General features: G+C 44.8%; 3 protein-coding genes across 3 annotated transcripts; all 3 read right to left on the reverse strand.

The window, feature by feature from the left end:
- Positions 1-40: 40 nt before the first annotated feature.
- On the reverse strand, positions 41-7552 carry chm (CHM Rab escort protein). The gene is made up of 17 exons (XM_088279460.1): positions 7315-7552; positions 5172-5238; positions 5022-5094; positions 4824-4948; positions 4649-4731; positions 4505-4573; positions 4298-4362; positions 4086-4226; positions 2710-2826; positions 2522-2636; positions 2120-2342; positions 1963-2040; positions 1312-1419; positions 1077-1137; positions 886-982; positions 572-810; positions 41-346 (listed from the first exon to the last, which is right to left on the reverse strand). Exons 1-17 carry the CDS (start codon positions 7364-7366, stop codon positions 188-190), a joined length of 1872 nt encoding a protein of 623 aa, XP_088135586.1. The 5' UTR covers positions 7367-7552; the 3' UTR covers positions 41-187.
- Positions 7553-8751: 1199 nt separating this feature from the next.
- Positions 8752-18584, reverse strand: ik (IK cytokine). The gene is made up of 20 exons (XM_088279464.1): positions 18415-18584; positions 16345-16408; positions 16164-16256; positions 15755-15814; positions 15513-15680; positions 15333-15447; positions 13299-13369; positions 13175-13221; positions 12737-12900; positions 12551-12659; positions 12069-12108; positions 11851-11995; positions 11466-11487; positions 11290-11374; positions 11091-11174; positions 10947-11004; positions 10755-10843; positions 9575-9683; positions 9464-9498; positions 8752-8906 (listed from the first exon to the last, which is right to left on the reverse strand). The coding sequence occupies exons 1-20, from the start codon at positions 18422-18424 to the stop codon at positions 8879-8881; spliced, it is 1596 nt and encodes a 531-aa protein (XP_088135590.1). The 5' UTR covers positions 18425-18584; the 3' UTR covers positions 8752-8878.
- An 862-nt stretch (positions 18585-19446) lies between these two features.
- On the reverse strand, positions 19447-20583 carry ins (preproinsulin). The gene is made up of 3 exons (XM_088279470.1): positions 20572-20583; positions 20329-20511; positions 19447-19747 (listed from the first exon to the last, which is right to left on the reverse strand). The coding sequence occupies exons 2-3, from the start codon at positions 20501-20503 to the stop codon at positions 19578-19580; spliced, it is 345 nt and encodes a 114-aa protein (XP_088135596.1). The 5' UTR covers positions 20504-20511; positions 20572-20583; the 3' UTR covers positions 19447-19577.
- Between the last annotated feature and the right edge of the window lie 2661 nt (positions 20584-23244).

Below are 23244 nucleotides of genomic sequence, written 5' to 3' on the forward strand. Positions count from 1 at the left end.
AAGCGCGTCGTGTCGTGATGGCACCAAACGAGTCCATCCGCTTTGTTGACAGAAGCGTTTAATTCCTTTCAGTTTAACATAAATAGAAAAGAAAGAAAGAATTTGACCTCAAAATGCACAGCGGGGGGGGGGGGTCCAGTCAACACTGTACAGATTTTGTGTCCCCCCCCCCCCCCTCCATTTCAGGTCACTCCTCAATCTGAAGCTGATCTTGGAGCTCGGCGGGCTCCACGACCTCATCCCGCTTGTCCGTAGCGTTGTCGGCGTCGTAGACTATGTCTTCGGGGTTGGGCGCTGGAGGACAGAAGTCCTGGTCGGGGGCGATCTTGTGGAAGATGAACTTGGCCTGAGCACAAAGATTTTAGTCGGCACATTTCTCGTTTTGTCCATATCAACGTGAATTCATTTCGCTTATTTGCAATGAGAATTTTAAAAGTACTAAACCCAAAAAAATAATGAACACACTATCTACTCGGAGTGAAAACTGAAAAAAAATTGGGGGGGGCGGACTGAATGGTTTTAAATTGACCAATTTCAAAGGCAAGACTTAAAAAAAAAAGCGAGGAAATACCTGCTTGATGGCACTTTCGTGGCCGAGCTCAGCGTCCGGTCCCGAGCACACGTAAACGTTAGACGCCGACCGCTCCGCACCCCCGCTGCTATCATCCATGTTGAAGTAGAAACACCAAAGGACGCCGGGGCGCGAGTCCTGGTCACGTGACTGCATGGTGTTGAACATCCTGGTCACGACGGGCCACAAGTCCTCGTAGGCGGAGCCCAGGACTGATTGACAGGTGAGGTGGACCAGATCTTGAGAAGGCATGGGAGATGTTTGTTTCTTTATCTTTTTTTCTGCTACCATGAAGCCCTAAAATGGACGCTCACATGTTCCCGGGGCGCACGTCATGGTGGACGGCGACAGCTCCACCATCCTCACAGCAGGACATCCCGCCTCCACTGGGGGGATGGTTACCAAGGAGACCTTCATACACACGCGCGCAGTGACATGTTAGTGCATGGCATTTTCACGGAAAAAAAAGGATCCCAACATGAGCGTGTGTGTGTGGCCATGTGACCTGATCATTGTCATCGGGCAGAATGGAACGATCGGTGATCAAGACGCCTCTGGAAATGGACCTGCAAACAGACACATGAGGGAAGCGCTTCAAATATTTTTTTTTTTCCATCTAATATGTTTCAAGAAAAGGCGTTACTCTTGGAGAAGCGCGTTGGCTGCGGTAAAGAAATTCATTTTGCCAATTCAACTCGAACCAAATAAATAAATAAATTGGAACAGAGGCGGGGTCGAACCTGGTGGGTGTGGCCTCACGCTTTAGCTGCCCAGAGAGGAAGCTGTCTTCCAGCACAAAATGGTTGCTGGTGATTCGCTGTCCGCGGCCGTCAATCAGCGCGGTGCACCTGGCAGCAGGAGGAGCATCATGAGCGTGAACCAACACCAAATGAAGTGCTGACTTTTACCGCCATATTGGATGTGTCACATACCATTAAGTCTTGAGGTGAAATCAGCATCCAAGCAAAGAAATATCTATAACCTGATTTCAGAACTACAGCCTTTTCTTGGGACTAGTATCGTTTCACTTGGACGAGAACTGGTGGCTTCCCTTGGGACTAGAATCTTCACCTAGTAACTAGGATCTACACTTGCGACTGGAACCTTCTGTCAGGACTAAAATCTTAACTTTCTTTCAAGACTAGAAGCTTGCCTCTTGGGACTAGTTACTACTCTATGACTAAAACCTTTGGTGAGGAATGTGACCCTAAATTATAAGAAGATTAAAAGTGACATATGTTGCCCCCCCACCCCAAACTACAAACAAGTCTTTAGATTTGTGCACTATTTGGATCGTTGCTTTATGTTATACAATACAATACTGCTGTCCTGCCAGGTGAGGCCTTTATTTATAGACGTCTAGAGTCAGGCTGAGGAGGAGGCATGGCTACCTGTTGGTGGTCTTGTCCAGCAATAGGCATCTGATTGAATGCCTCAGGCAGTACACGCCCCCAAACACAGCACACATCCTGAAATACAATACAATACAACTTTGGCAAACTACCGGCAACCCTCAAGTGCCGCGACCCCCTGATCTCGCCATCTCACCTGCAGAAGCACTGCGGAATCTCGCCCAGGCCGTACACGGGGAACAGGAAGGGAGTGTTGCCGTAGCGACCCAGGCAGCGCAGGAAGTGACGCGTGGAGGCCAGCCCGTCCCGAGTGGGCGTGTCCTCTGTCGCCATGGCGATGGAGTGCAGCAGGAAGTGCTGCAGGTTGCCGCCCAGCTGCTGGTTGCGCAGAAACTCCAAATACGGTCGGCTGTTGTATGCTTTAAAAAAATCATAATAAATCAATAAAATAAATGTCAATATTCCAAACGCGGCTTTCGAAATGACAGCGTTGGAGATTTCGCCGGATGCTTTGCAGTCCTGCCGATGGACGAGGCCAGTTGAGCCATTCGCACCCATTGACACATCCAATATGGCGGCAGCGCTTCACGTAGCTCACCCTCAAGCTCCTCCTCCTTTTCCTCCAGACAGGACGCCAAGAAGCGCATCAACTTCCTCTTTTCCACCATCGACAGCTGGCGACTGGCGAACACGTCGGCCCGGCTGCACGGCACCTGACCATCGGCAACAACCTCCATCACCGCCATCATCATCATCATCATCATCAGAAACCAGACGGGTACCCACCTGCTCCACGCTGCCGTGGCGATAGGTGAGGATCCTGGTGACGTTCTTGAACTCGGCATAGCGACTGACATTTGATTTGATGAGCAGGTCCACCAATGAGCCGCGAGCGTACAGTAACTGAAGAAAAAAAACAAACAAGATTATTATCAAAAGTGCAAATATGGAGTTTTACGACGACAGTATAGGCAAGATTAGAGCATAAATGAGCAAGTATACTAATGAAGAACATATTAGAGCTTATTAGGGGTGTAGCGATTTTTGTATTCGTCCGCACGCGCTCATCCGGCGAATACGTCTGAGGGAGGAAAAAAGTCAACGCCTGAGATCACGCAACCGCCACGTTTGTGGTTAGAAGAAGAAATAGATCAAAACAACTGAAGAAGAAAAGTGGCGAGCGCGCGTGAAAACATGGGACCGGAGGAGCCGTCAACCCGAGACAAATCAGCCGTGGTCGGAATATTTCGGTTTCCCAGTTGATTACAACGGCGACGGAGTGCGAGCGAGTGCTGGATCGAATGAGAAGAACTGCGTGTCGCCGTTGTTCAACCTCCGTGCGCTATGTTGCCGGGAATAGTTCCAAAATGCTAACGCACGGAAGACGGCAGTTACCGGGGGTAGAAGAAAAAAAAAAAAAAAAAACGCCCCACACCAACAACTTCTCGCCGCTGCTCGAAAGCAGCTTGGAGAAGTGAAAGCAGACAGCGAAACAAATGACGGCAGCAACGACAACAACTTTGCGCCCATCAGTCTACCCATACATGAAAGAATGTTTTTTTTTTTTTTTTTTTTAATTATTTATGAACAACCCGAGTTGTTTTTTTTTTGTGCTTTTAGAACTGGGAATGTTTTTTTCTGATATATAGCAAATTGAATTGTAACCTGCTATCTGTTCAAACTAAAATAAAAAAACAAAAACCCTGGTCTTATGTTTTTGAGTCTTTTTGTTGCTTTTTGCTGTACCGAACCGTGACCCCCCCCCCCCCCCTACCGAGGTACGTACCAAACCGTGACTTTTGTGTACCGTTGCACCCCTCGAGCTTCTGAATGGAGCAAAAACCAAGAAAAAGAAGGCTTTTAAATTCAGGTCAAAGTTTCACGGTAGGGTTTTAAATTCGAGTAAAGACTTTTAAAGCATAGGTTTGAAATTAGGGTTGCTTGTTTCAAAAAATAGAATTAGGCTTTTTAAGCTGGGCTTTAAATCAAACTGCGGTTCTGGTTTCAAAGACCTTTTGTGAAGGCAACCAGGCCAACCATCTAAAAGCAGATTCATCATTCCAGCAATGAATGCGCTCAACAACAAAAATGCATCTCCGGCGGGTGACGTCATTTCGATCGATTGTCACGTCAGAGCCCATCATCGCTTATCGGTCGGTTACCTTGGAAACGAGGTCGATGTTGAACCTTCGTCCTTCTTTGAGCAGGTCGGCATAGGTCAACTTCTTCCTGATGGCCTCCGATTGGTTGGCTGTCTCCAGGGGGCGCGGCGGAGTCGGCCCCGCCTTTTGCGTGCTTGCGGTCTGTGATTAGAAAAAGAATTTGTCAGTCACGTCACGTGACACGGGCCGATTACCGGCGGCGCACGGCTCGCCTCCTCCGCTTCCTCCTCTTCTCGTTCTCGTTTTGGCTGCACCGCGGCCGTTCGCCTCGTTGACTCTGTGACGGCAAACATAAGGAAATACATGCGAAGCTGAAAACGACGATCGTATTAATCGCGTTTCGGGTTCAATTCGCTCTTCATGTGGGATGAGATGCAACAACTCGTTTGCGAGGGGAACACGTTCGTCTCACAATGAACCTGCTCGTGAGTCGTCGTCGTCGTCGTCGTTTTGCTTTTGCTGCTCATCAGCAGTTTCTTCCTGTAACTCTGACAATGCAAAAAAAACAAATATTACATTTCAATCTTTTTTTTTTTTTTTACCACCACAGATGTGGAGCCAACCTGCACATAATTCTTTGTCGTCTTCTTTTTTTTCTTCTTCTATGGTGCATTCAACCTCCTTCTCCGAGTCCTCATCTTCCTCACTGTGGACAAACATAACAAAATACATCGTTGTTCGTTTCAACAATACCAAAAAAAAAAAAAAGGTGAATCAACAAATAAGACAAATGCTGACCTGGTCAAACAGAACACCTGCAGGTTTCTGATGCAGGCGGAGTCTGCATTTGACAGACAGATTGGCTCCTCGCCATCTTGCAAGAGACTGGACCAATCTTGGACCTCATTGCTGTGCAACTGCTCCTGAAGGAGGTTTAAAAAAAAAAGTTCCTGTCTCTCACAGCCAACAACCTTTGAGGAAGCAGTGAGGAGTCACCTGATGTTCCTCGATCCACGTCAGCAAAGCGTTCAAAGTGAAGCTGGCCCACTTGGATGCGTAGTAATTCCTCCTGAAAGGCAAAGGCGCTCACGTCCTCCCAGTGTGTGTGCGCGTGTGTGTGTGTGTGTACGACATAAGTCAACTCACGTGTCCAGGTGAAGAACTCGACGTCCCACTCGAGAACAAGCTGCCGCCACCACCGACTCAGTGAGCCCTTGAATAATTCATAATCGACAATCAAAACCGGAAGCGGCTCTTGGGAAGCTTTTTTTTATTTAAACTCATCAACTGTTTTTTTTCCCATTTGGTTTTGGCTAACGGGTTCAAATGACAACGGCCTCATGTCAAACTTGGATTAGTTCTTTGCTTTTTTATTGCTTTGTGTCTGAAAACTCTCCCATAACAAGTGCTGACTCCCATTTATCTTTTTATAGTTCACAATCACGCGCTAACTTGATACGTTTTTTTTTTAGTTCTATGGTTTGAGGTGCCACAAAAACAAATATCAGTCACTGCTCTGCCTGACTTTTGTTGTTCTGAAAACAGTGCCTTTGGTGAAACGTGTTCGACTGCTGACTACGGACAAGCTAAAATCAAAGACGCAGTGATGGACTCATTAAAGCAGAACAAGATCCAAGATGGCCCGTCCGTTTTTCACGAACATTTTTTTGATCAGGAAACTGAAATGAGTTATCATATTCGTTTTTTTTAATCCATTCATTTTGGAGAAATTAGGATATAAGTGACGACTTGAAAAGCACCTACTTTTAATGAGGAATACGGCTACGCCCCCTCGGCACTCCCCAAAGTTCTGCGAGAGTCACTAAAGGGACCAATTCCAAAGTCTTCATTGGAACAGTTTATTCGAACGTCCAAAAACGGTGATCAATTGACACGAAAATTCATCTCGACCTATGACCTCTTCAACATCTCAAAAGGATTAACCTCTCCGTGGCCGATTGACGTGAGCAGAAGTACATAGATGTAGGCTGTTATTGAGCATAAAAGCAGCAGTCGGGATATTTAATGACACTCAAGTGGGGATGAGTAGACATGCGCATTTATTTGGCTGCGGTTTTATTCTTTGGAACGAGACAGCTCCGGGCTACGCCTAAGCCACTCAATGCAGCGTTCCAATGCGGCCACACTCAGCTGTGGAGTCGGCCTCCTCCTGGAACTTTTTGTACGCTGAACAATGACAACCCCACAGGGGCCAAGACTAAACCTTCATGACGCAGATGAGTGGCAACAGCCTGGCACCAAGTCGCCGGTATGAAACTAATTTTGTTGCGCTAACATCATCTCTTTAGCGGACAAAAGCCAATTAAAAACGTACTTGTTAGCCGTGGGGGGTGAAAGGTATAAACATTGATGACCGGTTGCCTCGTCACACTTAACAAAAGATTTCCGTCGCTAAATGTTCAAATTATAACCAGTCGGGGTTCGTGTGCACATTCTTGCTCTTGTCCACTTCAGCCTGTGTAAGTGGAGATCGGCACGTTATTTTGGAATTTGTGGAGGCTCATGTTTGATGTCAATAAATCCAAACTGTTGTGCGGAATGCTTTTCTACTTTCAGGATGAAGTGGACAAGCGTAGTAATGTGCATTTGCATTTTGGTGGCAATCACTCGCCGCTATAGACAACACAACTGACAATTCGAGCAATATTACCGCGCTTTCGATATAGACGCTAAAACCGGAAAAAAAAAATAGGCCCGGCTCCAAAAGGGGGCGTGCCAATTAGTCCTAAATCTCATCCCATACAAAAAAATAGATCACTACAGTCTTTTAGGGGAAGCACTTTAGTACTTGCAAACATATTATATAAGTGCCAATGTTAACGTCAATCAAGCGCCCCTTTAAGCTTCTCAACAAGTGACTTATGAAACGTGCGTCAATATTACAGCGTGAAAAAATCTATTTTCCGCGAGTATTCTGAGACGTCATTTGGCCCCAATCAACAAAAATTTAGCCTGTGACGCAATCGTGACGTCATGACGCGCAAGCGACATCACAACTCGTCTACTTGGCAGCACGGAAATGACAATAAAAATAATGCTCATTCAATTCTAGCATTGGAATGCAAACCAAATTAATTGGCGAGGTGAGCAGCTTGTTTCCTAGACGCCACCGTTGAAAATGAACAGACTATTAGCCGCAAGCTAATCGATTTGTGTCTATTGGTTGCAGATTAACTTATTAGCCAAAAAACAAACAAACCAAAACGTGATGTTTGTACGCCACGCCGCTTTAACGACATGCTCGTCAAATGTGTTTTGGGGCGTTTACCTGTGCCCACGATGACAACGTCGAACTCGGACGGAAGATCCTCGGCAGCCATATTGCGACAAGCGCGAGAACACCCCTGTGCTCGTCCCCGACAAACTGCGTGCGCACGCCTAGGCGACGTGCACGTGAAATTCCGACAATAAAGTTCTCCCACCAAACTTTCATCCGTTCCTTTCGATGTTTTTAAAAATCACCTTTATTCACGTTCACGGGCGGATGTTTATTATGAACGCAAGGAGGTCACGTGGTCCACAAGAACAGGACGAACCAATCACAAGTGAACACTTTTTGTTGTCGTAACACATTACAAAAGTAGCGCGGTACAATAATAAATTACATTTTGGGAGTAACCAGATTATTCCATTGTAATATTATTACAATTACTTAGTCTGGTAGTGGGTTATAATTGTTGACACGACAAACTGTAAAAGAAAGTAGACATTTCTTCCCCACTTATTGGATAGGCTATGAAAAGAAGAAACTCTCACAATCGGCGTTCTTGTTTGCCACACCAAATAAAACTCAAAATGCATGCAGAAATAAACTAAGTAAAAAGCAGCGAATAAATTGCCAAGATATTTGTCATGATACTTTTTAGATGCGATTTGAAATTTATTTTGTGCCATCAATCGCAGAAAATATAACTGGTCATTCTGATTGGCTGTTTGCAACCAAAATGCAAATCGTCTGCCTCATAGCGGAAGTCGTGCGGTGGCCAATGACGTCACGGCACGACACGTCCAATTGGACAAACAACAATACGCGCCATTAAATGAGCCTGATGCGCTCGTTTATTATTTCGATATTTTTGTTAAATCATCTCAAACCCTTGCCTCTATGTAGTAAAGGGTTCGGGAAATACAAATTATTTATATTAATGAAAATTGCTTTTTGCTATTATTTCACATTTCTTTTCAATCTATTGATCGGTTTCGTTAGATTTATCAGCACTATATTGTGTGTAAATTAATTTGAGTACGTTGAAAATACAATTCTTGGTTTACGGTCTGTGATGATTTATTTACGGCCCAAAATATAAGTTCCAATAGTTATATTGAAAATATATAAACCTATTAAAACAAATATTGATCAGGGCCAGTACTCTCCCACCATATTTGAACATTTAAAATTATAGCCCACATTATATAGTTTAATATCTGAATTAGGAGGTAACCTTACCTGTATGGTCGCAAATTTTGCATTTGACATTCAAAGTGTGAAAATCCTTATTAAATAAATAAATACGCGATTTAAAAAAAAATACTATTTAAATAACGTAAACTAGTTACTCTCCAAGGACAGTATTACTGGAAAGGAATTTATTACTTTTCCATGCAAGTAACATGTATTATGTCATATATTACATTTTGGAAGTAACTTGCCCAACACTGGTTGATGTTTTAAATTAGACACTTGAATCCAAAGAACAAGTCCACATTGTCACGCCGTGTTTCTTGAGCTTTAATCAGATGAAATGGATCGTGTGCACGCATGTGAGCAAATTTAACCAATAACGACTCGCACAAATTTGCTTGATCCAATACAAAAAGACAAAGGACGAAGTTCAGTATTTGGGTCGTTTCACATCCACCCTGTGGGAAAGAAAAAAGGGAATGGAGTGAGCATGCAGCAAATGCTGAGGAATGCCATGAAGAGATGTTTACAAAGTGGATCACGAAAAAAAAGAGGGAGAAGTAAATGATTCCGAATGTAGTGGCTGCGTTCTGAATCATTCCCTCATTTACCGATCGCTTGCTATTGCGCATCGTTACCAAATAGACTAAACAGTTGACAGTACGGCTGAAATGACAAAGAAAACGCAGTCATCCAAATTCATTGTGAGCGGCGATTGCAATCCAGACCACTCCCACTCTGAGTGAAACCTACGATGCAGGAACAATCTTGACATTGACGACACTTAAAACATGTTTTAAGATCTTTAAACACACTTTTAAAACAAGACAAACACAAAGCATCCTGAGAGAGCGCAAAAGCAACGAATAATACAAAAATGTTGTACAAACTGTAAAAAAAAAATCCACACTATCAGAGGACCGCAAAAACTGAATTACAAGACGATGGGCTTTGAGACCAAACAGCTGACTTGGAATTCCACAAAATATCCCTGCCAACCCAGCTCAAGACTCACCCATCGGCCTCCATTTTCTTTCTCTTCTCGATGATCTGAAACAAAAGAGGCGCACAAAGACGACATCGTCAGCGTGACGAGAGGACGAAGGCGCGTGCTCCGTCTTCTCACCGCACTGATCTTCTTCCACTGGCGGTCCAGCTCGGCCTTCTCATTGGTCTCCTTGAAGCGACGCGTCTTGCGGCCTTCCGACATCTTGATGCCGTACTGGAACGCCGCCCTGCGGAGGGGCACACGCACGAGAAAACAGCGGCAGGTGGCCAGGCTTGAGCTGAGCTCACAAACTTCGAAATGACGGGTTTGTTGCGGCTATACGTCAGCCATATTGGATGTGGCAGTCAATGGACTCCACCAAGGTGACGGGCAATAAAATGCGCAAGCAAAATGTTACTCATTCATTCCAAAAATAACATTTGGAAATTTTCCTCTGCTGATTCTTAAACGTCGTCGACCTGATCCGGTCAACTGGGTGCCCATGAGCGGACAATCAAGATGGCCTCACAAAACCTCGGGCCCAATTGAGACAAATTCCCTTTTGTCACTTTCGCTGCCAACAATTGAGACGTCGTAAGTCGCGACGTGTTGAGTTATTTTTAGGGGGCGGTAAATGGACACCGTTCCATTTCTTCAGTGTTGCCCCATCAAATAAGGCCGGCAACTAACAAAGAGTCGAATATTTAGACAATACGACGTTATGTGCATCGCGCATTTGTTTATTATAATTTGATTTTTGCAATGAATCCGATTTAAACAACTTTTTTTTTGTATTAAAAACAGGACAGTACACAAAACTGACTGTTATTTGGTTACTGGTTGTTTGTCAGAAAATCGGGAACATTTTTGATTATTGTTTCCCAACGAAAAATCTTATTTTGGGGGGAAAAAAACTAAAGAAATGTATCCAGTCCGCTCTCATGCAAGGCAACAGAAAATCGGAGAATATTTCCAATCGCGGGTTGAAATTGTTCGGACGGTTTAAGTCTCGGAATGATTCATCGATTACCGAACGAGTGGGCCCTTAATAATTGAATAGTTCCAAAGAATCAACTAATTGTTGCACCTCTGAAACGGACTGAACTGAATCAAGCGACAACTGATTAACTGCACATCATTTGGACATTTCCCCTCAGCTAAGGCTCACCTTTTGTTGCCAGCGGTTTCATGGCTAATTTGTTATTCAAGATGGACACGGACAACTGGACTTAGCGTTTTTCTTCAGTTCTTCAAGATGAAATTGGAATATTTCTGCGTGTGTTCACTTTTGCGGCCTGAAGAGTCAATCCCTACGTACTTGGGCAGCGCCTCCTTGTTGTTCATGTAGTCGGAATATTCCTCCTGGGTGTCAAAGTCCCAGCGACCCAGTGGACCTTTCTTGTTGCCCTGGAACGCCACACGCAGTCACACGAGGTCACAGATGACTTAGTCAGGCGGCGGGTAAACGTTGAGCGAGAGTTCTAGGACACGTGCCGGGGACGGGACTTACTTGGTCCATCTTGCTGTAGTCCACTTCCTCGTCACTGTCCACAGCCAGGTCGTCCATCCTACACGCACACACAGAAGAATCTGTGCTCATCTGTTTTGAGATGATTTGTGCGTGCACGCACATGTGCACATGTGCGCATCTTACGTGGCAGGGTAACACTCTGCGTAAGAGTTGGACCCTCCAAAGAAATCCCCAAGATGTTCCTTAGCGTCTCTCCTCTGAGAAGGCGTGACAGGCGTTAAGGACGGATGGACGCGCACGCACACACACACACACGCACGCACACCCCTGCGCGCTAACGCAAGTTGGTCCCCGCCCACATCATGTGACGAGAGAAGGATATGCATCCTGGCCCTGCCATTGGCTGCCTGTAGCACCTGCAAACTTTTCATTGATCAACTTCAGCTGATCTCGCACTGATCCTGGACCTGTCACACACGCGCGCGCACGCACAAACATTAAAACATTAAGTAAGTTTTATCTCAGCGAGCAAGAAGTTGAAGTTTCTCAATCACATACCTGTATCTGCCTCCTCCACCACCTACACACACACACACACACACACACACACACACACGCTTTGTTTTCAGCTAATCAGCATTGATTAATTGGTGCGTTATGTGCGCGCACTTGTACATGTCACTGCATTTTACGTTGAGAGTTACCATCGTATGCACGTGTATTTGCATTCATGTTTTACGTGTTAGTTTTATATGTGGTCGTATTGTGTGTCAACCAGAGCTGGGCACTTGACCCAATTCCGACCATGATCTTGGTACCCTTTTGGCCTTATTACTAAAAAATTGTCAGCAAAATACAAAAAAAAAAAAAAAAAAAGATCTGTTCATGCCGCCGCCACAGGAGAGATGTGTGTGCGTGTGTGTGTGTGTGTGCGCGCGCTAACCTGCTGTTCTTTGTCAAAGTAGGCGTGTCTTCGCTTCTTCTCCTCTTCTCTGTCTCTGTCCCTGTCTCGTCGCCTCTCTTTGTCTTTGGGAGGTTTGGACGAGACCGCCGCCGCCGGCACATATTCACCGATGTCGTCAAAGATGCTGCGCGCAAGCACGCAACTTGACGATGAGAACAACCACGGCGAGGAAGTGACACGCGTGTTTTGCTACTGACCCGATATCAGCTTCTGGAGCTCTTTTTTCATCCGCTTTTCCTGAAAGACGTTCCACGCACATGGATTAGGTTACGTCAGCATAATGCGGTGGCGGAAAATCATCAGAAATCGCCCAGTTGTGTGTCAATTCTCAGGGGGGGGGGGGGGTTTCGCTCGAATGTCCTTACATATCTTTGTCTTGCGTTGGAAACAGTTGGCTATTTAAAAGAGCAAAAATTGGCTAATTGCAAAGGCCGCGCCGATTAGTCACAACGTGGAATTATCTTCTTTTTTTTTTAATGATTAAAAAAGATCAAATAAAATGATGTCAGCTCACTCATTTTGCAAGGCACCACTGTAAATGTTTTAGAGTCTGACAGATATTTGAGCATTTTCTATTAAAAAAAAAAATGTTACTCTTTTTTTTTGTAATTTTCTTTTTTGAATTATATTAAATACAACTTTATTTTTATAGCGCATTTCACAAGAGCAAAATGATCACCTTTGTCCTTCTTCTTGATCTTCTTGTGCCGAGTTCCCTGGCGGAGGTAGGACAGAATCTGCGTCAGCTTGGAGATGACGATGTCGTTGGTGCTCAGCGTTGTCTGCGCCTGTCGCACACGTGAACGCGCGGGATGAACACAAACGCTCGCCGGTAGCGCGCGTGTGCGTGTGCGCGGGGGCGTACCTCCATACTGGGACAGTCGGCCTTGCTGCGAATGAGCGTGGTGGGAATGTCGGTGTCGGTGAACTCGTCGTCGAGGTCCACCACGTACGCCATGCGGCCCGGCAGGAAGAGCTCGTTGCGCTCCAGCGTGCCCGAGCGGAACACCATGCGGTAGATGTTGCGACCTGGTCGACGCATTAGGTCTTCTTTCGTGAGATAACGTTCCGGAAAATATTACACTTCATAAAGACGTCGTAATAAGCATCATGAAACGGATGGTCAGGAATTCAATCATTTGTGAAACCGAACCGTCCGGCCCTCCATGAACAAAAGCCCTCTGGCTTGTATTTAGTCCATCCCACGAATCGGCCGTCGGTTGCGTGATGAAACGACTCGCGAAACCACAAAAATTGCCGCAGAAGGCGGAGGAGGGGACAAATGAGGCCACGCTGAACTCACCGAGACGAGTCTTGAACTCAATCTTCTCCTCGGGTTCCACATCTTTCCTGTCAGACGCATGCACACGCAAAGAATGACGTGAAGGTCATTGACCATGACCGACGTGAGGAGCGTGACGTCCTACTTGGCTTCCTTCTGGACTTTCTCCATCATGTCTTCTTCTTCTTTCTCTTTGCTGTTGATCTCGGCTCTCACCTGACACACAAAAACAAACGTGCGCTTGAGGGAGGCTCAGGATTTCAGTTCCCGATGACGTTCAGTCTTGGCGAGGCCACCGAATTTGTGCTTTTTTTTCACGCCGCATTATCATCCACGCTTCAGGTATCTTTCATTTGAGGGGTGTGCCGATGCAACATTTTCCCCTCCCGAATCCGATACCTCATATTGCAGCCCAAAGTAATGTCCAATATCCGGTATCCTCCGATACGATATCAGCAGCACGCCAGGGCTGAACGACGACGCAATACCGAGAACGTCAAAGCTGCAGTTTGTGCCTCGCGTTCTCAAAGCAGGTCACACAGTACTGATTAAAAAAAAAAAAGTGTCACTCGTTGTCCCGGAAGTCATTTCTTTCGCCGCTGCTTGAGCGCTCGGCGCCAAGATATGGATTGTATTTGAACTATATGCAAGTCTGTGCACAGCGGCCGCAATGACCTCACTAACAAGTAGCGTTTTCAACGAGGAGGCGAGCCAGGGGTTGCTCATCGCGCTAATCGCTACAGAGCACTACAGTCGGGGAGGACCCAAAATAAATACAGTTGGCTTTCCGCAGAAGTCCGGTTCGAACCGCCAACGGCGATGAACACAAATGTTGTTTTGCAATCAATACGTATGTACATAGAAAAATGAGACGACGGCTACATTAGCAATGGAGCGGGAACACGTAAATGGCGATGTCAGACGTATATGAAATATTTATCATCGCATGAATAATGCTTGCACGATTTGGCACCACAGTTTTGAGATGGGTCTCAAGTTGATATATTTTAAATCAATTTAGCTTTGCTAAGGGACAATGATTTGATTGACATCATCTGACATTTATGCACCAAGAAAATGCACGTTAGTATGGAATGGAAAACATTTTGGGGTTTAAAAAAAATGTATTTTCATAAACACGATGACACAAAATGATACTTGACAGAAAGTAGTTTTTAAAAACTTGAGAAAAAACTGCCCCTCCCTCACAAAACCTCTTAAATGTCCTTACAGTAATAGCGTTTATTGTTTTTCATGCTATAATGACATTTTGCGTCATGTCACTGTACGTTGTGAAGAACTGCGCCGAAGCTTGAATTAAAAAAAAAAAAAAAAATCTAAATCAAAATCGAAAAATGGCAATTATTTTTTTTCTTAAAATTGTTCAGCCCTAATACACACTGTATGTATAGAAATTGTTAGAAGAGACTTGATCAAGTTATCCTGCTAAACCGAGTAACAATAGTCTGCAACGGTGGTAGGAATGAAAATATATGACCCGTTTATTCCAAACATGGCGAGCATCCGACTGTGAAATGGATGCACGCGGAGTTACTCGTCATCCCTTGAATGACTTTGGGATTGCTCCGATACCGGATATGCTGAAAGAAATTATGAACCTTTTTTTTCATTGTTTTCCTCCAACCGATGTCTGTATGCTGGAGGAAACCTGAGCAGCCGCAATTCAAATCCAAAGCACACGAAATGTGACGAAGGCATACATGTTCCATGATACGTGTTAAAAGCTTCACAAAAAAAATAGCAGCAGAAAAAAAGCCATTCATCGCAATTAATTACAGATTTTTTTGCGGTTAAATTTGTTCAAAATTGTTATGGCTCAACAGCACGAAAAAAACATGATTTTTTTTTTTGTGTGGACCAATCTATTAAATAGCCCACATTAGTGAAGAAAAACAAAACGTTTGGGATCAAGGTGAAATGAAAACAACATTTCTTTTAGTTTTCTTCAGCACGGTGCATTTTCCTCATTTATTGTTTGATTTCACGACATTCTACATTCCAAAAAAAGAAATCAAATGCTTGGTGCCAAAGAATAGTGACATTTGTTTTTGTATTCGGAGATAGTTTTGTAGTATTAGCGCAATTCTGCATTGTGAATAGTTTTGGTTCCATTTTAAAATGCACCGTGCGTGCGTGCGTGCGTGCGTGTCTGCCTTACCTTCTGCAGCAGAGCAAAGTCCAGACCTTTCACCAAGTGAGTGTGCTCCATGTCACCACCCAAGAACTTGGATTCCTGGATCAGCTGACGTCGTTTCTCCGCCGCCGACTTGTCCCTGCGTCACGTTAGCATATCAGCACGAGCGCCGCCGTCGTCGCAGACGGCGCGTACCGCACTCACGCCTCGGCCGAAGGTCCGACGGCTCGGTAGTTGGCGGTGGTGCTGATGAGTTCCGTCTCCTCGTAGTCTTTGTTGACACCGTCTCGCCGCTCCCGGGCCCGGTCACGATATTTCTCGGCCAGCTCGCGCTCGCGCTCCATCTCCTGTTGCCGGAGCTTAGCGTAGTAGCTAAAAGTCGCGCAAATGCAACAGCGTTCCGTCACCAAGTCAAAATAATCCATTTCTGGAGATTCAAAGCCCACCTCTTTTTCTTCCTCCTCCTTGCTGCGGGATCTTCATCTTCATTGTAGTCCCTCGGCATTCTGGAAATTAGAAAAGAAAAACGTTTGGTTATTGTGGCATTTACGGTTCCACTTTGTGGTTAGGCTGTAGTCTGTCGTCGCACGCTTGCGGTCACGCCGTGGTAATGTTATTGATGGCGTCACATTGTTGTAGTGACGTCGTTCGAAGATTATGCCGTTGGACTCAAATTGTTGTCATGCCATAGTCACGTTCTCGTCGTGTGGCTGTAAAGTGATGTGGTGGTCGTCATATTGTTATCTTGTTGTGGCCATGTTCCCGTAAAGATGTCATCATGTCGTCGTATTTTGAAAACACGATGACAGCGACGACGCTTCTGTCGTTTTCGTCATATTGGGACAAAAGACGCACTCGTGATGTCTGGACTTGGAGGGCGGGGCCGAAGAAGGCGTGGCCCGCGGTGTCATCAGCAGCTTCCTGAAGTCGTCATTAGTCAACTTTGACCTGCGAGCACACACAGACACACAAACACTTTTCTTAAGGAACATAAACACACACACACATACACATATCTGAGTCTGTAAATACTTACTGAGCAGCTGATCTGTCATCCACATCGTGACCTTCAGGAGCCAGAGGGTTGGAATAACTCTCCGCTGTAACACACACAGTACACAGGCACACGTCAACGTCAAACGACTCACGTAGGGCTGAACGATTGATGGTTTTAGAACCAAAATCGCGATCTCAGACAACGCGACTTTGAGATCGTCAAAGGTGCATTTTTTTTTTTGGCGAAACGGCTCTTGTGCCTTACGCTCACAAAGCAGGTTACACGAACCAGCGTCGTACTGATTTAATAAAAAAAAAAAAACAGTGTCGCCTTACCTAGTCCCGGAAGTAACTTATTTTGCTGCTACCTGAATGCTAGGTGCTAAGCTATCTTGCTCCGCCGCAGCGTGGGCTTTATTTGTACTTTATGCTAGTCCGTGCGCGGCAGCAGCAATGAGCTGCGTATTGCGGAGACTTTTGAAAGGCACACAACAATAGGGCTGAACGATTTTAGGAAAAAATTGTTTTGCGATTTTTCTGACAGATATTGAGATTTTCATTTCATTTAAGATTTTCCTCACAATGTACGGTGACATTTACAAACGCGACAGAAAATGTCTAATGTCAAAAAATACACTAAAAAGGTTTTGTGAGGGGGAGCAGTTCTTTCGCAAGTTTTTAAAACCTACTTTCTGTCAAGTATCATTTTGTATTTTTGTCTAATCGTGTATATGCATTTTTTTTAAAGCCCAAAAAGTTTTACATTCCGTACTAACGGACATTTTCTTTGTACATAAATGTCAGATGATTTCAATCGAATTGTCCCTTAGCAAAGCTAAATTGATTCAAATATATCAACTTGAGACCTATTATTGTGTCGATTTCAAAACTCTGTGGTGCAAAATCATGCAAATATTATTGCTGCGATGATAAATATTTAGTTTACGTTTGACATCAAACCTCTTCGTCATGATGACGTCAGCCGTTGACGTCATCTTATTTTATGTCTCGATACACGTATTGTTTGAAATACAACATCTGTTCGTAGCTATTGGCTCTCCTTCTTTTAAAAGCCAATTGTACACCTAAGCACTTATTTGGGTCGAATCTGCATTTCATTTTAGCAATTAGCACGTTTTCGCGACTCCCCGTTCACCTACTCGGTTAAAACGCTACTTGTTAATGGGGTAGTTTATGTGTCACCACGGCGGAGATGACCTCCATCACGCAGCTCGTTGCTGCTGCTGTGGACAGACTTGCATATAGTGCAAAAAAAAAAAAAAAGTCTGGACTGCTGTGGCGCAAGATAGCTTGGTGGCTTGCAATCGGGATGCAGGGTAATAAATTACTTCTGGGACTACGGATGACAGCGCAACCAGTTTTTTTTTTCATCAGTACGCTGCTGGTTCGTGTGACCTGCTTTGTGAACACGGGGCACAAACCGCAGCTTTGACGATCTCGAAATCCCGTTATCCGGGATCGCAATTTCGGTACCAAAATCGTTCAGCCATTTACACAATAATAGGTCTGAAAACTCTATATTTTAATCGATTTAGCTTTGCAAAGGGATAATGATTTAATTGACACAAGTGTATACACAATTAAACATAAATACAATAAGTACACAAAATACAGAATTATACATGACAGAAAGTAGTTTTTAAAAACTGCCCCCCTCCAAAAAAACTATTATTACGGTAATAGCGTTTAATTGTTTTTAATACTATAATGGCATTTTCTGTCACGCTTGTAAACGTGAAGAAAATTAAATCGAAATCACAATATCAGTCAGAAAAATCGCAATACATGTTTTCCCCTAAAATCGTTCAGCCCAACTCACATCAGGACCACACTCAGCACTCAACATAACTTGTGACGTCTGAAAATGCATTTGCTTTTCATCTGTTCGTATGCGGACGAAGTCTTCGTTTCACAAAACACACCACTTGGTGAGCATAAACGAAGTAGTTTACATGTAGCACATTCTTCCCAAATTCCATTTGGTCTGCTTTCGCCATTGAGCAAGAAAGCAGCTGGCTAGCACGTTAGCTCATGCTAGCGCTCGGCTTTGCGGTGGTCACGCAGCTTGCGTGCAAACAAGGCGACTTACTCTCTGGCATGTTGGCGGCGTCAAGTTCTTAAGCTTCCCCGCTGTGAAAATTGAAATTTGTCTCGGACTGGTTAGCTTTCAACGACGCTGCTAGCAGACGAGCGGAACAAAACGAAAGATGTTTTCGACTTCCGCTTGTGCGTCTTCCTCGTTGCGCTTAAAATGCAGCGCCGGCGAAGTGGATTTGTACATTGGCGTCCCCTATTGATCCAAAAAGCATATTGCTTCGCCTTGCAGACAAAGTTGTTGATTTGACGTTCGAAATTGAAGAAAAATCTTTTCAAAGGAATGAAAATTAAAAAAGATCATTTAAAAAATTGCAATAAATATCTAATGAATGTGATTATATTAAAATTATATTTAATACGCGACAAAACAAAAACGTATTGTCATGAATATTGTATCAGTAAGTCAAAACACTTTTGTTTTTTATTGTAAATATGTAATAAAAATTGAAATAACAAATGAGTACCTGTCATCGCTGCAATAATGCAAATACATCCTGTGCATTCAATTATAGAAATATGAAATTATTAAAAATGATTCCTGATACATATACGTAGCTCATGCCGCAATTGTCCGAGCATCTTTTCTACTCTGTTGTCCAGCAATGCATGCATACACACAAGTATGTTTGCATGCATTATGTGTTGGAAGAAATGAGTGAATGATTGTCTTTTTTTTTTTTTTTTAAACATTCCTTTTGACTTGGTCGTCCCCAAGCGGCAGGAGAGGACCAATACATCTGCACTTAGGGCACGTTAGAGTCTAGCTCTGTTGATTTATTGCAAAAGTGTGAGTTACAATTTGCCAAACTGAGTCAAGTCAACTGATTAGACTTTGATTACACGTCACTTATTTTTGAATTTTACGCGCTCAAGTCAAAGCAAAAAATAAACAAAAAATCAGCCCAATGACAGCTAGTATTTCGAAAAACTTGTAGGTTGGGTGGTATTTTCTGAAAATATCAAAAATCAAATCGACCAACATCAACAAACTTCTGGGTCAAGTCAGAAAAGTTTATTTTTTTTTTTTAGGAAAAATAGTTCCATTCATTTTGGCGGCAGACAACATCGCCACTGCGCAGGTCGCCAAGCTAGGCTAGGCTAGGCTAAGATAAACTAAGCTAAGCTAAGCTAAGCTAAGCTAGGCTAAACTCGCGCTCAGTTGCAGTAGTTCTGCAGGTCAAAGATGTTGCATGGCTTGTGGCAGCACTGCTCCACGATGCCTCGCTTCACCAACACCTCAATGTGGTCTTGGAGCTCCTGCAAGTCCAACTCCGCCGCCCCCTTGTCGCCGCCCGCCACCACACCGACCTTTGGCGGGAGGAAACCTGGCCGCACGTGCAAACAAACCTTGATTAATGACGAATAGCATTAACATCACCTGTGTGCGTGTGCGTGTGCGTGTGCGTGGTTTGTGTGTTTTTGTTGTTGTTTTTTTTAATGTCGTGTATGTTTTCGTATAGGGCGGCGCGGTGGACGACTGGTTAGAGGTCGTGGGTTCGATTCCGGCTCCCGCCTTCCTGAGTGGAGTTTGCATGTTCTCCGGGTACTCCGGTTTTCCTCCCACATTCCAAAAACATGCATGACAGGTTGATTGAACACTCTAAATTGCCGCCAGGTATGAGTGTGAGCGCGGATGGTTGTTTGTCTCAGTGTGCCCTTGCGATTGGCTGGCAACCAGTTCAGGGTGTGGCCCCGCCTACTGCCCGAAAATGGCCGGGATAGGCTCCGGCACTCCCCGCAACCCTCGTGAGGAGAAGCGCTACAGATAACGGATGGATGGATGGATGTGGTGTGTTTGATTGCGTTTGTGCGCCTACAGGCGTTTAGTGTGGGTGTGTGAGTGTATGTGCATGTGTGTGCAAGGCGCTGCCATGACGCTGACGTCACATCCACGGACGGGTCTTACCCAGCAGGGGGTGCGCTTCCCTCTTGGGGTTGTAGAAGAAGCCGCGATCTCCGCACACCAGGAAGAGAGCGTCCACCAGGTGGGAGCCGCACAGGTGCTGCGGGTCAGCGGCGGCGGGCCGGGACGCCGCCATCAGGACCAGTACAGTCAACGCTTGAAGCCACGATGACGCCATCAAGGAAGCTGAACACGCAACACGTCAGAACATGTCTGTCAGTCACAGCGGTAGGAGGCGGGGCTTACCTGCAATGAGGATGAAGATGACGACGAAGAGGAGCTCCAAGGTGTGAGGATGAGCACGCCACTTTTATAGTGTCAGGACACGCCCACTGCTTGTGCGTACGTACGCACTTTTAGTCGAGCAAACGCAACAAATGAGGCGACTTGATGTGATGAACTGACGCAAATATTGACTCACTTCCTCCGATCACCTTGATGTCTTCTTCTACGCCTAATATTTGGCACAAGCATGTCCTCATCGTGCAAAAGGTTAGCGTTAAAATGACTTTGATGAAATTGAATAGACCCGGATTATTTTAAAGGTCCCATGCCACCAAAAAGCCATTTTTTATTCCGAGTTAGATTCGCCAATCCGCCTCGGAGCTCTCGTTGGGCAAAAAAAGAGGAAGACATTTCCTCCAGGGCCAAGTGGGCATTGCGCAGACGTGGCCGGTTCTCTCGCAGATCCTTGTCCTCCATTTGGTTCTGGTCATCAAGTAGGCATTTGTCCGCCAGTTGGACCCGGTCCTCCAGCAAGACCTTCTCCTCCATCAGTTGCCGGCTCTCAGAAAGTCTTGGTCTTGCAGCAGGTCCTCGTCCACTAGTCGGTCTTCATCCCCCACCGAGTCCTTGTCCTGAATCAGGCTCTCGTTCCCAACAAAACTCATCTCTGCCACTGGCTCCCGGTTCGCCTCGGACTCCGAGCAGGTCCTCTTCCTCTGGTTTTGGCCCTGTAACAGGTGACTTATCCCGGAGCAGGTCCTTGCCCTCCAGCAGTTTCCGCTTCCCCACCATGTCCTTGATCGGTTCCTCAACCTCCAGCAGGTCCTTGTGAACCAGTAGGGAATTTTTCTACAGCATGTCCTGGTCTCAAATTCAGTTCTGATGACTACCCAAAAAAAAATTGAGTTTTTTTTTTTTTTTTCCTCACAACTATTGACAGAACTGTCTTAATCCACTATATGATACAAAATACATATATGTGCTTACCTCTGGTTGATTTTCACATTTGTAACATATTTTCTCTTTGTTGGGGCAAAAAAGAAGCTGGCAGAAGGTTTGATGATGTCACTGGAAAATCCAGTCAAGAAAGAGAGAGAAAAAAAAAACACATGCAACATGCTGACACAGCTCACGTTGAAAACCAAAGTCAACAGTCGCCATGACGACATCGCCACGATGGCATCTCCATGGAGACGAGGTTGCCGTTGAGATAATAAGTAGAATTTCTCAGAAACACGACATTTTACGTTAAGCGCTGTTTTCCTCAACTAGTCTTTTGTTCAAAGCCAAATCCAAAGCAAACCACATCAACGAGTGAAAAGACAATTGAAGGCAAACAACCGAATCGATAGATCAATCAATCAATCCATCAATGATCAATCCATCAATCAATGGACAGGACAGACGTGATGTTGAGCGCGTGAGAGTTGCAGTACACATGTTGGCCGCACGAGGGTGCCAAACGACAAGAGCGTCACTCAACGGAAGCCTCAACCTGAGACAGAAACAACCAGCGCACACAACCTAAACGGAAGTCGATTACAATTAGATCTCACCAGAACCTGAGCGAAAGTTCACCCCAATTCGACCAGAACCCTGCCAGAACATTTTTAGAACTTAACTAAAACCAGGCATGACCCAAACCAAAATTGGACCAGATTTGAGCTGTACTTGACGGTAACCTGACGAGAAGCAGAACCTGTTTAAACTTTGCTCGGACTTCAACCTGATCGCAGAGATGGGTACCAATTCATACGTTCCGTTTTGCTTGCAGAAGCCTGTTCCGTAAGTGGATTATTAGTATTTATTTATTTATTTCAGTCCAGCCGGTAAAAAAAAAAAAAAAAGGTTTTGGGATTGTACTTTGAAGTCAAATCACATTTATTTGCATAGCCCTTAATCACAGAAAGTCTCAAAGGGCGACACCCCCTGATCTTAACCCCAAGGAAGGCAAGGAAAAACTCAAAACCCCATATGTGGAAACATGAGAAAACTTGAGAGGGGACCACAGATGGGCGAATCCCCCCTTCCAGGATGATCAGGCTGCAATGAATACTGAGTACCCGAGACTAGTACCAGACCACAAACTGACTAGACCCCGAGCCTAAAATGAACCTGCCTAAAACCTGGTTAATAAGTGCACCCTGACTAGAATTCGACCAGTACCAGAACAAACTTTTACTTGTGTATTTCCATGTAAACCAGAACAAATCGGACCAGGACTTGACTAGAATCTGACTAGACCATGATAAGAATGAGAGCAGAACCGGACTACAACCCAAACGAGGAAGACTAGAGCCAGAACCAGACTGAGACCGCCTCACATGTGCATAAAGTTCTTTTGAATCGAGTTGTGACGTAAATATCAAATTTTAATGACGTGTCCATGATGTGATGGATTTCATCTCTTCATATATTTGCCGTGATTGGTATCTTGCTGCCCTCCTTCACTTTAGCGTCATCCTATCTTTGACCACAAGAGGGATTCATTGCACCACGTCGAATAGTGCCTAAACCAAGGGTGTCGTACATACGGCCCGCGGTCCAGATAGTGCATGCAAACGGGTTTAAGTCGGTGGATATTATTTTTCTTCTTGTGAAACAAATCAAAGAGATGCTAATTTCGTGTTTACTGATTTATATTTCTCAGCAACTAGAAATTATGGAATTAGAAAGACGTTAGTTTTAATCTCT

The sequence above is a fragment of the Idiotropiscis lumnitzeri genome, chromosome 17 (genome assembly GCF_059441095.1).
Source record: "Idiotropiscis lumnitzeri isolate Australia: NSW breed Sydney's pygmy pipehorse chromosome 17, RoL_Ilum_1.0, whole genome shotgun sequence".
Taxonomy (NCBI): Eukaryota; Metazoa; Chordata; class Actinopteri; order Syngnathiformes; family Syngnathidae; genus Idiotropiscis; species Idiotropiscis lumnitzeri.

Excerpts from the sequence above, each read along its gene's own strand:
- chm (XM_088279460.1), bottom strand. The coding sequence starts at position 7,366 with ATGGCTGCCGAGGATCTTCCGTCCGAGTTCGACGTTGTCATCGTGGGC. Across the intron at positions 4,574-4,648 it reads CGACAAAGAATTATGTGCAG|AGTTACAGGAAGAAACTGCT; the intron begins GTTGGCTCCACA and ends TTGCATTGTCAG. Across the intron at positions 4,227-4,297 it reads AAGAGGAGGAAGCGGAGGAG|ACCGCAAGCACGCAAAAGGC; the intron begins GCGAGCCGTGCG and ends TTCTAATCACAG.
- ins (XM_088279470.1), bottom strand. The coding sequence starts at position 20,503 with ATGGCGTCATCGTGGCTTCAAGCGTTGACTGTACTGGTCCTGATGGCG. Across the intron at positions 19,748-20,328 it reads GGAAGCGCACCCCCTGCTGG|GTTTCCTCCCGCCAAAGGTC; the intron begins GTAAGACCCGTC and ends ACGTGCGGCCAG.
- ik (XM_088279464.1), bottom strand. Across the intron at positions 11,175-11,289 it reads CAATGGCAGGGCCAGGATGC|GCCTTCTCAGAGGAGAGACG; the intron begins ATATCCTTCTCT and ends AACGCCTGTCAC. Across the intron at positions 9,684-10,754 it reads AACAAGGAGGCGCTGCCCAA|GGCGGCGTTCCAGTACGGCA; the intron begins GTACGTAGGGAT and ends GCCCCTCCGCAG.